Here is a 15741-nt window from a genome sequence, read left to right as displayed (position 1 = left end):
TAGGGCAGTGGTTAATATAAAATTTAAAACCTTCTTAATAGTTCTAACTTTGTGTATGCCTTCCGCAGAAACTTACTATTTGATGTATTTAGAAGGATTAAATATGCTTTGACTATAAGTCACATTTTCTGTGAGGCACCTAGATGAATAAAACTATGTATATAAATATAGTAAATGACAGCATTATTTTCCCCACGTCTTACCTTACCTATTTAGGAAATCACCCCTTAAATTTCATGTAGTAGAATAGAGTGTATGCATATAAACAATTGTCTTTTATTATTCTGGGGGAATTCTCTGTATTCCTGATCACCTACTTATAGGACCCATGCAATGCTATTCAATTTCTTCAAGGCAGGAATCATCCTAAAGTAAATGAATAATCTTGGACTCTAATGAGCCATTCTCTCCTTTTGGTTCCCTGACTATGAAAGTAATGGATTTATTTTCTCAGCAGGGTGAGAAACAGGAGCACATTCTCACAACTGCTGGATCATGTGAGCATCTCCTTCTGTTACTGATGACTAAAAACTGACTTAAACAATTACTGAATCTCATGAAAGTATATTTGTATTTAACATCTGGGGTTGGTAGTCAGTGGGGGGAGTCCTTTCTGTGTCTTTATCAGTTAGATCTGTAACTTTTATGAATCTGAGGGCCCTTTAATGGACTACCAATGGACTGCTTCTCTAGCTGGGAAGGTGAGGCACGTGGACCTGCCTGACTGCTGCAACCCAGCTCGGGGATTTGTCCTTCATGAGCACCTCATGGCAGATGCTATTCTGGAAAGAAGCGAGAAACCTGTGCAGACATGTTACAGTAGTGCTTCTCTGAGGTTGTAAGGCCTGTGTACCCAGAAAGGCCATCAGGGTGCAGAACTTTTCTTGTTTCTGTGAACTACGTTAATTTCATGCATCCAATCAACAATTTATTAAGCACCACTGTGTGCCAGGTCTTGGGAACACAGCAGCAAAGAAGACATAGTCCCGCCCTCATGGATTCACATTCTAGTGGGGGCAGGTAGGTGCTAAACAAAGAGTGATGAGCACAAGGGTGGAAGAGACCATTGTTTTCTGTGGGGCAGTGAGAAGGAGGCCTCACTGTAAAGGTGATAGTTGAGCAGAAGCCTGGAGGAAATAAAGAAGTCAGACTTCTGTGCTCTTGCATGCTTTTGTGAATATTAAAAAACCACACGTGGAGATACAAAAGTATTTAAAAGCTCCTTCTCTACATTGAAACTAGAAGAATGTTTTTTTTGGGAAAGCATGAATCCTAGGGGCCTGTAATTTGGTGGGCAGACGGGGTCTTTTTGTGAAGGAAAAGATGCCCCTTCTTTCCAGGCAGATGCCTGGACAGATATTGGGGGAGTAGACAAGGGCTGGTTTTTGGCTCCGGCTCACCTCTCCATCACCTCTCCAGCTGGTCATCGTTGTGTGGTGCACAAACTCCTTAGCCCAGGAGCCCTGCATGAAGGTGTGTGGTGGCATTCTGGGTAAGAGAACCACAAGGTCAAAGATCCTGAGGCAGGATGGTGTTTAAGAACCAGGGAGGCCAATGTAGTGGAAGCTAAGGGAGCAAGAGGGATTGGAGGAGACGGGGTCAGACTTTGGGTTTATTGATAGTGACTATAATTTTAGTAAGATATTTCTTTAGTTCTTGCAGGTTTTCAAAGAACTTTCATATATGATTTTGTATGATTTCTAGAGCAGCCCATCATAAGCTTGCAGTTAAAAAAAGTAATACACTTAGCAAGTACGGAAGCATAGAATTTAACTACAGTTCTGTTTTCAGCACTTTTCTTTATACTGCACCTTAAAGGTTCATTAGTAATCTTAAGGCATTTAAACTTAAAAAAAAAAAAAAGCGACACCAGTTCCCTTACAGAGTTCTATTTTTACAAAAACAGAACTTTCTGAGCTCTGTTGTGATTTGAAGTATCAGATTACTGTTCTTTTTCTGTAGTTCAGTAGATTTTTAAAACTTCTCTATTGCTGTGACTTAGATGTATTCATTAGCATTTGCATCTATTTTCTCATTTAATGAGTATCTAAAATATTATCTTTCATATCACAACACATCTTAGAACTGTGGCATTTTAGCTAACCCAAACCACACAGTTGTTACACAATTAATAAAACTCTCACACGAAGCACTTCTTTGGCTGAAAGAATTCTCTGCATATTAATCGGGGCTGTCCTATGAATGTCTTTCAGCTGGAGATGGAAAAGCTTCAGCTACAAGCCGTAGAGCAAGAGCACCAGAAGCTGGCGGCCCGCCTGGAGGAGGAGCGGGGCAAGAACAAGCACGTGGTCCTGATGCTGGTCAAGGAGTGCAAACAGCTCTCAGGCAAAGTAATAGAGGAGGCCCAGAAGTTAGAAGAGGTGATGGCCAAACTGGAAGAGGAAAAGACAAAGACAAGTGCTTTAGAAGAGGAACTGTCTGCTGAGAAACGAAGAAGCACAGAGATGGAAGCTCAGATGGAAAAACAGCTCTCCGAGTTTGACACGGAACGGGAACAGCTTCGTGCTAAGCTGCACCGAGAAGAAGCACACACCACTGACCTCAAAGAAGAGATAGACAAGATGAAAAAAATGATTGAGCAACTGAAAAGGGGAAATGACAGCAAGCCAAGCCTCTCTCTGCCCCGTAAGACAAAAGATAGGCGCGTGGTCTCCATATCTGTGGGAACAGAAGGACCTGTGACAAGGTCTGTTGCTTGCCAGACAGACCTGGTGATAGAAAGCACTGACCACGTGAAGAAGTTGCCTTTGACTGTGCCCGTAAAGCCTTCCGCAGGTAGCCCCCTAGTTCCTGCCAACACGAAAGGAAATGTGTGCACCGGTGCCGCTCTGGGCAGACCAGGTATTGACAGGCAGGCTTCCCATGGTGACTTGATTGGCTCCTCTCCGCCTACTGTCCCACCTCCAAGTGCAAACAGAATTGAGGAAAACGGACCCAGCGCTGGCTCAGCCAGTAGCACACCCCCACTTCCCAATAGCACTGCCCCTCCCACCGTGCAAACGCCAGGCATAGCTCCCCAGAGCTACTCACAAGCACCGCCTGTGCACAGTTTACATTCACCGTGTGCCAATGCGTCTTTGCATCCAGGTCTCAATCCACGAATCCAAGCAGCTAGATTCCGATTTCAGGGCAATGCTAATGACCCAGACCAAAATGGAAACACTACCCAAAGTCCTCCATCAAGAGATGTCTCTCCTACAAGTCGTGACAACCTAGTGGCCAAACAGCTAGCTCGGAATACTGTGACCCAAGCACTGTCGAGATTTACAAGCCCTCAAGCAGGAGCACCCCCAAGGCCTGGAACAGCCCCCACAGGGGACGGTGGCACCTGTCCTCCAGTCGGTCGGACCAGTTTAAAGACTCCTGGTGTAGCACGAGTTGACAGAGGAAACCCTCCTCCTATCCCTCCAAAAAAGCCAGGGCTCTCCCAAACTCCTTCTCCACCACACCCCCAACTCAAGGTTATTATGGATAGCAGCAGGGCCTCCAATGCAGGGGCCAAAGTTGATAACAAAACTATGGCTTCGCCTCCTTCCAGTTTGCCACAAGGGAACAGGGTAATAAATGAGGAGAATCTCCCTAAATCATCTTCCCCTCAGCTGCCACCAAAACCATCCATAGATTTAACTGTGGCACCGGCAGGCTGTGCCGTTTCAGCCTTGGCCACGTCTCAGGTGGGTGCCTGGCCTGCTGAAACCCCTGGACTGAACCAACCTGCATGTTCAGAAAGTTCCCTTGTCATTCCCACCACCATTGCCTTTTGCTCTTCCATAAACACTGTTAGTGCCTCATCCTGTAGAACAGGTGCCTCAGACAGCCTCCTGGTAACAGCATCAGGTAAAGGGATTGCAATATTATACCCTTTTTTAAGAATGTGGCCTGTCTTCTCACTTGCTTTAATTTCCTTCACATTGCCTTGAAACTTTTTTTTTTATTTGATAGTTTTTTCTATTGCTTTCTATTCTCTTTTCTTTTCTTTTTCTTTTTTCTTTTTGTTGTTGTTGTTGTTGTATTTTTCTTTAAAGGCTCCAGGGTATGGTGATTCATCTTGCTATATGAATTACGGTTCCTTTATGCTAAGTGCTTTCTTTTTTAAAAATAATCTGAAAGTAATGGTTTGGAGCACATGGAGACCATTAATTTAGAGATACCAAAGCATTTTCCATGGGAAGAAAGACACGCTGTTGCTTCTTTTCAAATATTTATCTCATAAGACTTTAATATTAGAGGGTCATCACTAGACAATCTGTGTTCCATTCTATCCCTTGTGAGATAACGTTAAAAAATCCTTTCAAGTGGTTATTAACACTACAGTCTATCTTGGGGATTATCCAGTTGATTAGATTCACTCTGTAACTGGTGTGTTCTAAGTTTTAATATCGGTTTGATACTCTTTTTAACATCAAAAATAGAATATATATGTTTTAAGTCTCTGTTCTAAGTTTAGTTTATTTCAAGCTGTTTACTCTGTTCCAAGCTGTTGTCTTCCAACCCTTGAACACAGATGGATAACTTAGCATGTGGGCTATATTAGAAAAGGTTTTCATTGCAGATGTGGTTTATGAAGTCACTGAATCAGGGACTCTTACACAAAGAAGCTGATAAAAAACTGGATTTTCCCCTTTTGTTATATGGTGCTAGAGGAAGCATTGCTTTTTATTGACGTGACTGGATTAGTTCTTCACTGAGGAAATGCGGCTCTAAAATAACGTTGTAGTGTCAAAGTTCTGTTGAAACTTGAGAGAAGTCTCTTACTGTGGGATCTTAGTGGCTACCAGAGAACACTGGTTCTAATGAGTGGGAACTTGAAGCATTGCAGGAAGGTTTGGGTAGTGTTGCATTTAAAACTCAGGGTAGGAGGAGTGGGAATGAGAAAAATAGGTACCACTGTTCCTGCTAATTGTTAGGTAATGAGAGCAATATACCAGGACTCACTTATCCAATTATAAGCTGTCTCCTTGAAAGTATACTGCTTGAGAGGCTGTTTGTATTTTGGTGCATAGTTGGGAATTGGAAACCGCATGGCCTTTGATGTCAGTCAGATCTGCATTAGAATCTAGACTCTGCAATTTATGGCTGTGTGTTAGGTGATTTTCTTGGACTGAGCAAGTTTTCTCATTCTTAATATGGAGCTTATGCTACTCATATGGGGTAGAGTGGCTATTAGGATTAACTATCATAACGTGCAAAGAGCTTGGTATTTTAGCAGCATGAGTGATGAATAAATAGAAGTGATATTGCTTCATTGATACTGTTGCTTAAAATATTTTTGAAAATTTGCTTTAGAATTGATGTCACTATTATTGCTTTGTGATGTCTTTATAGATGTTCAACATTCCATACTTTTTATTCAAAATGGTATACCCGAGCTGGACAGCCCTTCTCATGGCCTAAAATGATGTTAGCTTCTTCCATAGCTAAATCCATGCTCAAAGGAAGAATTTTTGCTACCATTCAGGAGAATCAGAGAATGTACTGGAAGGTCTTAAGGCAGTGACAAAGCACAGGTTCCAAAAATGTTTGCAGCAATGGTGGTGCTGTTGACATAAACTCACAAACTGTAAAACAGAAAATACTTCCTGGGATACAGATAAATTTTGTCAGTTTTTAAGAACTACAAACCCATCTTCGCTTTGTACCTTGATGCTTTGCCATTTATTGCCTCAGTGGTTACTGTGTTCCAAGGTTCAGCTTCAATGTCTTTTGGTTTCAGTAGAAAAGCTTTAAAATCGGGATCCATAACCAAGGAACATTTTGTCAGCAGGGTCTTAAGTTAAACTTTAAAGACTCAAGAATTCCAAGTTTTTTATACATTGGCCAGAATGACCTAACTAGGACAGAGTGGAATTGTGGATAAAGGAGCTATAAGCCCTCTGAAAAATGCCCTTTGCTTATATCTAGAGAGCAAAGGAGAAGAAACAGTGGCAGCAAAAGAAGTAGCTGCCACTGAGGATACATGAAACTGATTCCTCATTTTCTATTCCCTGATTTTGCAATTTGGCCAAAATCAGAATTTCAGGATTATGCTTGGTGGGATAAGTTTCTGTGTTATTTGATTATGAGGAGTTTCGTAGTCATTCGGCAAGCTTTTGGGAGCATGTAGTCTGGGGAATAGAAAAGTTATTACAGTTACATAAGAAGGGTGATTAAATCAGCCATGAGTGTAGGTCAGCCTAAATTTTCCAAATGAGATCTAGGATTTCAACTGCTTTCCGTTTGGATTGCCCCTATTTTTGCTGCCATGCCATTGCAACTAGGAAGCACCAGAGCTCCCTCCATCCTGCTTCTTAACCTATCTGTGCCTGGGTGAGCTTGTGCCTCTCCAGATCATAAGCTCATTGAAGGTGATTAATCTTCTTAACAGCCACTAATGCCATTGTGGTTGGTAAGAGAAGGGCATGAGGACAGAGCTCCTCTGCCAAATCCTTGGTAGACAGATCTCTGTTCCAAATTCAGTGAGAAAAAATGCTCTGGGCTGAGTCTAAGAAGGAGGGTTAGTCCATTTCTGCCTCTCTCTAGTATCACCCTAAGAGCACATTCGCTCTGAGTCATTAGCTTTCTCCTTTAAAAATGAAAACATTGACCCAAAAGAAAAATAATAGTTCCAGACCAGAAAGACTTACTAAACTTGCCTGTTGAATTTTTCAAACAGCAGTACACTACCTCTCCTTTCTTGGAGAACCACTAGATCCCACAATCTTTAAAACTGTAAAGTTCTGAGTTTCTGTATCAGCTTACATCTGTGACAGACAAACAGGATTAAGCTACAGTACTGGGGAGAATTGCAATGACAAAAAGATACCATTTTAATTACTCTGTTAGCAATTTTTATGGCCAAATGTTAAATTTTTAAATGGCATTTTGAATTCTATAAGTGAATTAAAATGTCTTGTTCCTCCTGAACTTGTCCAATGAACACATTTTAACCGTTAGATGAGCAGAGGCCTAAAACCAGAAATCATCCCAGGCAACTGAGTTTTCATACCCTTGGAAATTTGTTTTTGTTTTTGTTTGATACATTTTGTTTAATTTGGTTCAGACAGTTTTTCTTAGTTAAACATACACTTAAAAAATTATCACCCATGTATGATTGGCTTAAAGTCTAAATCCAAAAATGAGATTGATCTGAGCCATGACATTAACCTTCTCTACACTCTGAAGCTGATGCCAGAAGCTGTTCTCAATTCCTCTTCCCTCTTGCATTGCATGGTCTCCGTTCCCTTCGTCCACCGCATGTTACTAATGTTTGCAGACTGCAAAGCTGAATGACCTTTTTCTAACATCATTAAAGTAGCCGTATGACGCAGGTCTGTTCTCCCATTACTTAACCAGTTAATGAATATTACCGTTTCTTATCTTTGTTGGGAGTTTCAAATGAACAATAAAGTCTCATGGTGAAGTTTTGTTTTTTTTTTTTTCCAGTATTTATAGCAGGATTCATTAAAACAAGCAATTGGAAATGACAGTGGGGATAAAAAAAATTATTTAAACTTTAAGAATACTTGGTATTTATAGAGCATTTTTATTTTGTAGAATATTTTTAAAATATATTGCACACCTCTAAGCTAAGGAAATAAAAATTCATATATATTCCTCTGTTGCTTTGTCTGACAGAAAACTATGATTCTTGGGTGGTCTAAAGATTGAGAAAATTTTTGAATAAGATATTTTCTCTTTCAGATAGCCTGGCATTAAAAATAGGGCTTTCCAGGGTACTGTATCCCAAGTTTCCACATAAGGCAGTTAAAAATATATCTATATTTAATATTCCTCTAAAGCATAGAATTGCATTGGAAAGAAAGAAAGAAAGAAAGAAAGAAAGAAAGAAAGAAAGAAAGAAAGAAAGAGAGAGAAAAGCCAAAAGAATAACAAACCACTTGATATATACCTGTTGATATTCTTTACAGGGTATCAATAACCCAGACGCTTTGAATGAGATAGAGGAGGTGGGGGTAGAGGGGCTCAGAGGGAGAGAGAGGGAAGGAGAGGGGTGGGGAGAGAGGGCCACACAAGCTCCAGGAAACTCACTGTGTGTGAGCCACATTCCCTCCTGTTCCACCGAGGACCTCCGTGCAATGCCTTCATGTTACCTTTGTGTTTGCTATGCAGTCAAGGCATCATACCTTGGTGTTTATAATTTCTCTGTTTATCATCCATTTCTAATAAGTACTGATTTAATTTTTGTGGGCTTGTTTTTTTGTTTGTTTTTAAGAAAATACAAAAGGTAAAATGTACCAGAGAGGAGCCTTCTTGTAAGTATGAAGTAAAAATACTACTTTTGTAAGAAGAGCTAATGAATATCAATGGGAAAATATCATAAAGTTTAGATAAATATTTAATTTTATGAGCATTTGAATTTTGTATGTCATTGCAGCCTAATAGGGTAAAACAATAAATTATTCATGGACCCAAAGAATTAATTATGAAGATGTAATATCCAGCTTTTAATAAGCTGTCTAGTTTTATTTTTATAACTTGCTTTTTTCACAAAGAATTTTTAAAATACTAAGGAATCCTTTGATTTTAATATTTATTACTTTAATGTTAATTAAGTCTCAATTATCTGAATCTATTGCTTACTAATGTAACACCCATATACTTAGAATATTATCCTGATAACCAAGGTGGACGGGACATAAAACATCCATCTGTTGTGTCCTACTACAGAGAATGTTACTGGATTTATGTAGAAAATGTACCCTGAGGAGTGAATATGTGCCCATAGGCCCCTGCATCTACACTGACGTTACTCTGAGGTATTTGGGGCTTCATAAGGAAGAAAGTAAATAACTTATTTTGAAAGTTAATTGTATCTAAAACACACAAAATACCTATATATCACATTGAATAAACATTTTTACTTTACTGTTTTTACAGCCTTTTGACCAAGGAAGAATTCAGAAAATTTTCCATGCTATATGCAGCCGACTTCACACACTTAACAGATTCTCTTCTAAAGCTGCTAAATACTGATGAGAAATATCTAACTATGATAACTCTTATGATTCTTGTTAAAACTATATGGTAGACTGTCCTGTTTTGTTGGCTGGCTAAAAGTTTCTGGTACACAATTTGTAAAGATGGCCACAATTTGTAAAGATAAAGTCTTCAGAATTGTGTATTGAATATTTGTGCCTGGATACAGTATTCTAGATATAATTATATGTGTTGTGCTTCTATAGCTCTGGATACTAAATAGCACTTGGCCCCCTCCATTATTTTTATTCCCAAATAAGGGAATTCAAGGAATATAGATTTCCTGGCAGTATTCGGTCCATCTTAATGGTCTGTATATGATTTTTAGTTATGTACCTTGCAAACATTGCAAAAGGAAAATCTGTATTTCTTACAGTTATTTCTATCCTATACCTAAAGATGTCCATTCAGTTTTTCAGACTGATACTGAAATTGAGGAAGTCCATACATGATTTCAAAATTCAAATTGTTTTGAAACCCTGAAGAGGAATTTGAACTTTCAAATGAGACAGCCATCTAAGTTTCCTAAAACCAGTCACCACTTTAACATTTATCTGTGTAAGACTGACAACTAAAAGTAATTTGTCACCATGGATGTTGATTTAATTAGCAGATGCAAGATTGAAATAACAGTACAGATTTGTGCTAAGTAAATATTAACAGATTGATAATGTTAGAAACCACATAATCCTCTAAGGGTACGTGTTCGTGTCTGTGTGTGTGTGTGTGTGTGTGTGTGTGTGTGTGTGTGTGTGTGTGTGTAATTCAGAAACAAGTGGGTAATACCTGTCTCTTGTCCTTGCTCCTACTCTCTAACTAGGGTCACTTTAACCCACAGGCTGGTCACCCTCCCTAACCCCTTTGCTAATGAGTGGTGGTCCTGCCCCCCTGGCTGGCAGGCCCACCCTTCTTCAGCAAGCTGCTACCCAGGGAAATGTCACTTTATTATCAATGCTGCTTAATGAAGAAGGACTGGACATTAATTACTCCTGTGAAGATGGCCATTCTGCCTTGTATTCTGCTGCTAAGAATGGACATACAGGTAAAGATGGCAAGATCTTACCTCATTGTACCACCCTCTTGCAAAAGGATGGAGGGCCAGAAGCACTGGTAACCATTGTTAGGAGCAAAATGTTCTTTTGGTTTTGATTTTTTTCTTACAGGTAGTAGTGGGTAATTTTTTTTTAACATGATTCAAAGACCTTGTAGATATTGAAAAAAAAATCCCAATTGTAGTTCTGTAAAAATGTAAGATTTTATTGCAGCTAGCAAAAAGTAATCTTTGATATTATGCACAATGAAATGTATTGTGTATGTGGAAATTTTGGGTCTACTATGATAAAGCACATTTTAGAATAAAGCCTTCCATCTGTGATCACTTTAGTCAGCACAAAATAGCTCCAGTTTGTCTGTTGGAAATACTTGTGTGTGAACGTCAAAGTGACAGGGCTTTCGCACATACTATTGTGAGGGCAAATTTTAGTAGTTAGGGAAGGTCATGGGTCTGAAACTGTTCTGTAGTGGGAACAATTTATAGTTATTTGGATTTTTTAAGAGAACTGAGAAGTTCCACAGCTACAAATGACATATTGACAAAGTCTGGGAATTATTCTTGTTTCTTGTGGTCTAATTTACTAAAACGTATGGTAGTGCAGAAAAAGATGATTTGACTGCAAATCCAAAATCAGATAAGCTGCATGATTGTCGAGTAATTCATAGAAGTTTTCAGAGCTTCGCTGTGTTCAAGTGCACTAAATGGAAGAATCTAAAAGTTTTACAAGTACTTTGAAGTTCTTCTTTACTTCAGAAGCATTGTGGGAATTTTCCTTAATGTAGAGAAATTAAGTCTAGTAAATGCCATGAGGAAAATGAGGCCTAGATGATATTTATGCCGGAGTCAGGTAACTTTGTGTGGGATCTCCTCACCCATGAAATTAAGTGTAGGATGACCACCACACAGAAGCATTTTAAAGGTGAAATATCACAAAGTGAGAATTTAACTATTTAACTACAAAGAATGGTATTTCAGTTTGGTAAGTAGATTTAATTCTATCCAATAACATTCTTTCCTGGGATAGGCTGGTAGAAAAACATGGTGAAACATTTTCTGACACATAACAGTCCTTTAACTCATCAGCAACTCCTCCCAAAGCAACACACGTACACACACGAATTTCATGTCTTAGTTGGTGAGTCTGGGCATTAAAATCCTCAGGAAAAGAGTCTACTTTCTCTGTAAAATAGTCTGTGGAGTCTCATATCCACCACGATGGAGTTGTCAGATGGACTGTGCATGGGAGAGGTCCTTTGAGTTTAGCATCTATATAGAGCTCGTTTAGAATTTGGCTCACCATAACTCTAAATGGGGAATGTAAATGGCTTTCTATTAAAATCCATAGACTGTGTGAGATTGCTGCTGAATGCAGGAGCCCAAGTCAATGCTGCTGATACAAATGGCTTCACACCCTTGTGTGCCGCAGCTGCTCAGGGACATTTCAAGTAAGTGATGCTCTTAATTCTTCCCCCCCTCCCCCCCCATGGAAAGAGTCTTTTTATAATTTGCACACATATTTTAGTTCTGGTTGCATGTGTAAACTAGTGCTTTAAATCCATTGGCAAATAAATTCACTAAGTATACTTGAGGATTTAAATGCAATGTAGGATCCTAAATTTGCTCTTTTTCTTAAAACGTAAATAGCTGTATATGAGGGCAGTAAAGAAGAGAAATAAGTTATGTTTCAACCTCACATGAATGAACTTGCTTCTAAAGAAGATAATCTATAGTCTATCAACATATATGTGGTGATAAAATACACTGTTTTAAAGACTGTTACTCACTGTTTTCCATTACCCCAACACCAAAAAAAGCTTTTTTTTTTTTTTTTTTTTTTACTTATGATGGCATTAAAAACAAATCCTAGGGGCACCTGAGTGGCTCAGTTGGTGAAGCAACCGACTTTGGCTCAGGTCATGATCTCAAGGTTCCTGGGTTCAAGCCCTGCTTTGGGCTCTGTGCTGACAGCTCAGAGCCTGGAGCCTGCCTTGGATCCTGTGTCTCCCTCTCTCTGCTCCTCCCCCACTCATGCTCTGTCTCTCTGTCTCTCAAAAGTAAATAAACATTTTAAAAAAATCCTAGAATTATATTAATTAAAATAACCTTAACTTCCTATTGGCAGTTGATTCAGTGTTAAATCTCAATATATTCACCTTGTCTTATCGTTTAAAAAAAATTGAAGCAGTAACTTTTCATACTAAAAGTAATTAGAGCAGAAGCCTAAAAGAACCTATCAATGGAAATACATTTAAGTTTAGCAGGTTTCTTCAGTAGCTTACCAAGTCAGTTGAATATAGACAGGCCTTTTTAAAATTAAGAGTCATAGTTTAATCAAATAGAATGTCACTAAGTTGCTTTCTCTTCCTGTGCTGAACTGTTGTGTAGGGAATGTAAAGCTGTTTTCAACTTTTTATCTAACCATCCTGATAGAAATGTTCTTTAACATATTTCTTGATTCCTATAATATGGGTTGTAAGGTTCACACTGTTATTATAAATGTAATTCTTAAATATTCAAAATGCATCCTTAAATTATAATATTTTTTCTGTATGTCTAATGCATACCTCATGAGCTTATTGTTGAGGACCATAGATACTGGTTTTGCCATTACGTTTTGCATGTATCGTGAGTCCTCCGGAAGGGATTTTTTCTTCAGGGCTACGCTTTTACGTTTACTGTCACTGGGCAATATGTAGTGCAGCTTACTTGGAAATTATAGAGTCCTAGGAAGGCAGGCATGGTTGGCTTTGCAAAAACGAAGACCTCTAGGGGTTGATTAGTTTAAATGTGTATGAGATACAAACAAACGTCAATATGTAACTTAAGTTTTAAATATATATGAATAAACCAAATATTTTCAAGAAAAGCCCAGGGAGAAAAGCATATATCTGAAGTAAATAAATGAATATGGTGTAAATTGCCTTTTTTTTTTTTTGTAAATTACTTCTTAATTTGATTATGATTTAGCCCTCTTTACTCCCGTTTATTCTCATCTGATTTTACAAATACAAGCTCTGGGTGTTTAGCCAGTTACTAAGTGCTACGAAGTCTTGAATTTACCTCATTTCTTTCCTCCTTGATTCTCAAGAGCAGTGAGTTTCTGCTTAGATGTCTTTTTCCTTGTAAACTAGTCCCCCTTCAGGAGACAGGATAGCCTCTGCTGTCTCTTCTCCCCAAGGCAGCCCTTTTCTCTGCCTCCCTGCTGCCTTTTATAGTGGAGGCACATGGTGCCCTGCTGTCTGAGCTATTTACAATTATTTTCTCAAGTGAAAATCTCAGAATGACTCAGCAGTCTTTTTTCAAGGTTTAAGTGATTTTGAACCACAAATAATATATATGTCAACCACAGTTCCACCATTCATCCAAATTAGTTAAACATACTGCAAGCACTTTTTTTTTTTTTTACAAGTTGTTTACAGAGAAGTGTCAAAACCAAGTTTTAGCACTTGACCAATGCTGCTATTTAAAATTTTCATGGGGGTAAATTTGTGGCTAAAATATAGCTTCTAGCCTTGCTATAAAACAGTATCCATCAAATAAGACCCACAGTAATTGATACACATCTATCTATCTATAATACATTATATATATATAAACAGTTGATGTAGAAAGATACAGAATTGCTTTAGCATTATTTTCTATAATTAACATCTTGGTCAGATGCTTCAGAAATCCAGCCAGTTTTAGTGTAATTAATCATGATCTTGTGTTTAGGTGTGTAGAATTATTAATTTCATATGATGCTAACATTAATCATGCTGCTGATGAAGGACAGACACCTCTATATTTGGCCTGTAAAAATGGAAGTAAGGAGTGTATTCAACTCTTATTGGAAGCTGGAACTGATCGAAGTGTAAAAACCAGAGTGAGTACCAGTTCTTTGGGTTTTGTACTATAATTTACCCTGTCGGCCAACTCTATAGCTAGAAAAACAAAATACAACAAAACCTTGGATTGCGAGTAACTTGTTCTGTAAGTGTTCTGCAAGATGAGCAAACATTTCTGATAAATTTTAACTTGACAAACGAGCGGTGTCTTGCAATAAGAGTAGTACACGATACCAAACATCACATGATCACAACTGAGCCAATGGTTCTTGAAATTCGCTTTGATATAAGAGTGCTTTGGATAACAAGCATGTTTCCGGAATGAATTATGCTCGCAAACCAAAGTTTTACTAAAATAGAGGCTGCTTGGTGTTGCTTTTAGGATATCAGATATGGACAGTGTCTGACCTCTGACTTCTGTTGAGCATCTGCTAATGAAAAGCCTTGTCTGGTAGCTTAACTGGTCCTTTATCCTCTGAACCTCAGATTATTCACTGTAAAATAGGAAACTGAATACCTGCATCCTGGCTGTTTTCAGAATCAGGGGATATAATGGAGGTGTACTTTTTACTCACTCAACAAATACTTCCTGAGCACTAGCTATGCTAGGGACAGAAGAGACAGCAGGATGTGAAACAGCCCTGCCATCAGAGATCTTATATCCTCATGGGGCAGGAGGGGTGACAGTAAACAAGTAAGTAAATAGTAGCTGGATGTTTAGAAGATGGAAATGCCTGGGGTCGGCACTACTTCAGAGGAGTTGGTGGGAAAAGTCTTCGTTGAAAATGTGACAGTTGAGCCAAGACCTGAAGGAAGCAAGGGTGTGCGCCATGAAGAGATGGGAGCAGGGTACCAGGACTGAGGCAGGAGAGCAGTGCAGGCAGATCTTTGTGGCCAGAGGCCCACCACAAAGGGCCTTGTGGGCCATTGGCAAGGACTTGGAATAAGGGCGTCGGATGGATAGCTTTGAAGAGAGCAAGGACGTGAACTGACTCATTTTTATGAGTCACTCTGGCTGCAGGTTTGAGAATGAACTGTAGGAGTGGCAGAGCAGCTGCGAAGAGAGAGCCGTAGGAATCTTGTTTTACTCCAGGGAAAAAGTAATGGTGGTTTGGATCAAGGTTGAAGGGTAGAAACAGTGGGGATTGGTCCAATTCTAGATATATTTTCAGGATGCATCATATGAAGAGCCACAGAAGTATCAATTGTTGCAGTAGTGACAATGGTGGTGATATAAAACTACTGCATATTGCCTGAGAGATCAGGCTGTGAAATCAAACCTTTTTGGGCTTGGACCATGCCTACACACAGCTGTGTGAGCTTAGGCAAGGTATGTTACTTCTCTGTGCCTTGGGTGACCCCTCTACAAAATGAGTCTAAGGGTATTAAAGTGAAATTAGCTTATCTACATAAGGTAGTTGGTATAAGTGCCCTGGGAATTGTGAGCAGTAAACAAATGTCAGCTGTCCCCATGGTCACCATCACCATCAATTACAATGTAGGAGTCAGTTGTAACACGTACAAACAAAAGGGAGTTTTGTCACAAGACAGTGCCCATTGTCAGTACTTAGAGGAGGGTTATTTGTGCTCACTGTTCTTCCTCTGACTGATGTTTGTTATTGCTAAGATCATGCAGCACCTCACAGAGTTCAGGGTCATTGTCTAATTTGCCTCAGAACTAGAAGCACTGTGTGTAGAAATCCACTAGACCCCAAGTCGCTCTTGACTCCATCCCACACAGTTCTGTTATCTCCTATACAAGGTGCACAGATAAAGTCCAAGAGATTTAGAAACTGCAGACTTTTGGAGTCTGATGCATGGAAGAGTCCTTGGATGATACTTTTGGCTCAGAAAATGTACACA

The 15741-nt window shown here is 39.1% G+C and overlaps 1 protein-coding gene across 7 annotated transcripts in view; it reads left to right on the top strand.

Moving 5' to 3' along the window:
• CTTNBP2 (cortactin binding protein 2) overlaps positions 1-15741 on the top strand; it is a 172832-nt gene that overhangs the window by 98668 nt on the left and 58423 nt on the right. For 6 of the 7 annotated variants that reach the window (XM_045041278.1, XM_045041286.1, XM_023240808.2 and 3 more), the window contains 4 exon segments: positions 2214-3858; positions 9836-10039; positions 11397-11496; positions 13766-13916. In XM_045041278.1, the coding sequence (XP_044897213.1) occupies positions 2214-3858; positions 9836-10039; positions 11397-11496; positions 13766-13916 (2100 nt within the window). 7 annotated transcript variants of the gene reach the window in all.

The sequence above is a fragment of the Felis catus genome, chromosome A2, assembly GCF_018350175.1.
Source record: "Felis catus isolate Fca126 chromosome A2, F.catus_Fca126_mat1.0, whole genome shotgun sequence".
Lineage (NCBI taxonomy): Eukaryota > Metazoa > Chordata > Mammalia > Carnivora > Felidae > Felis > Felis catus.
Note: the sequence above shows the minus strand (reverse complement) of the source record. Positions and strands in the feature narration are given on the sequence as shown.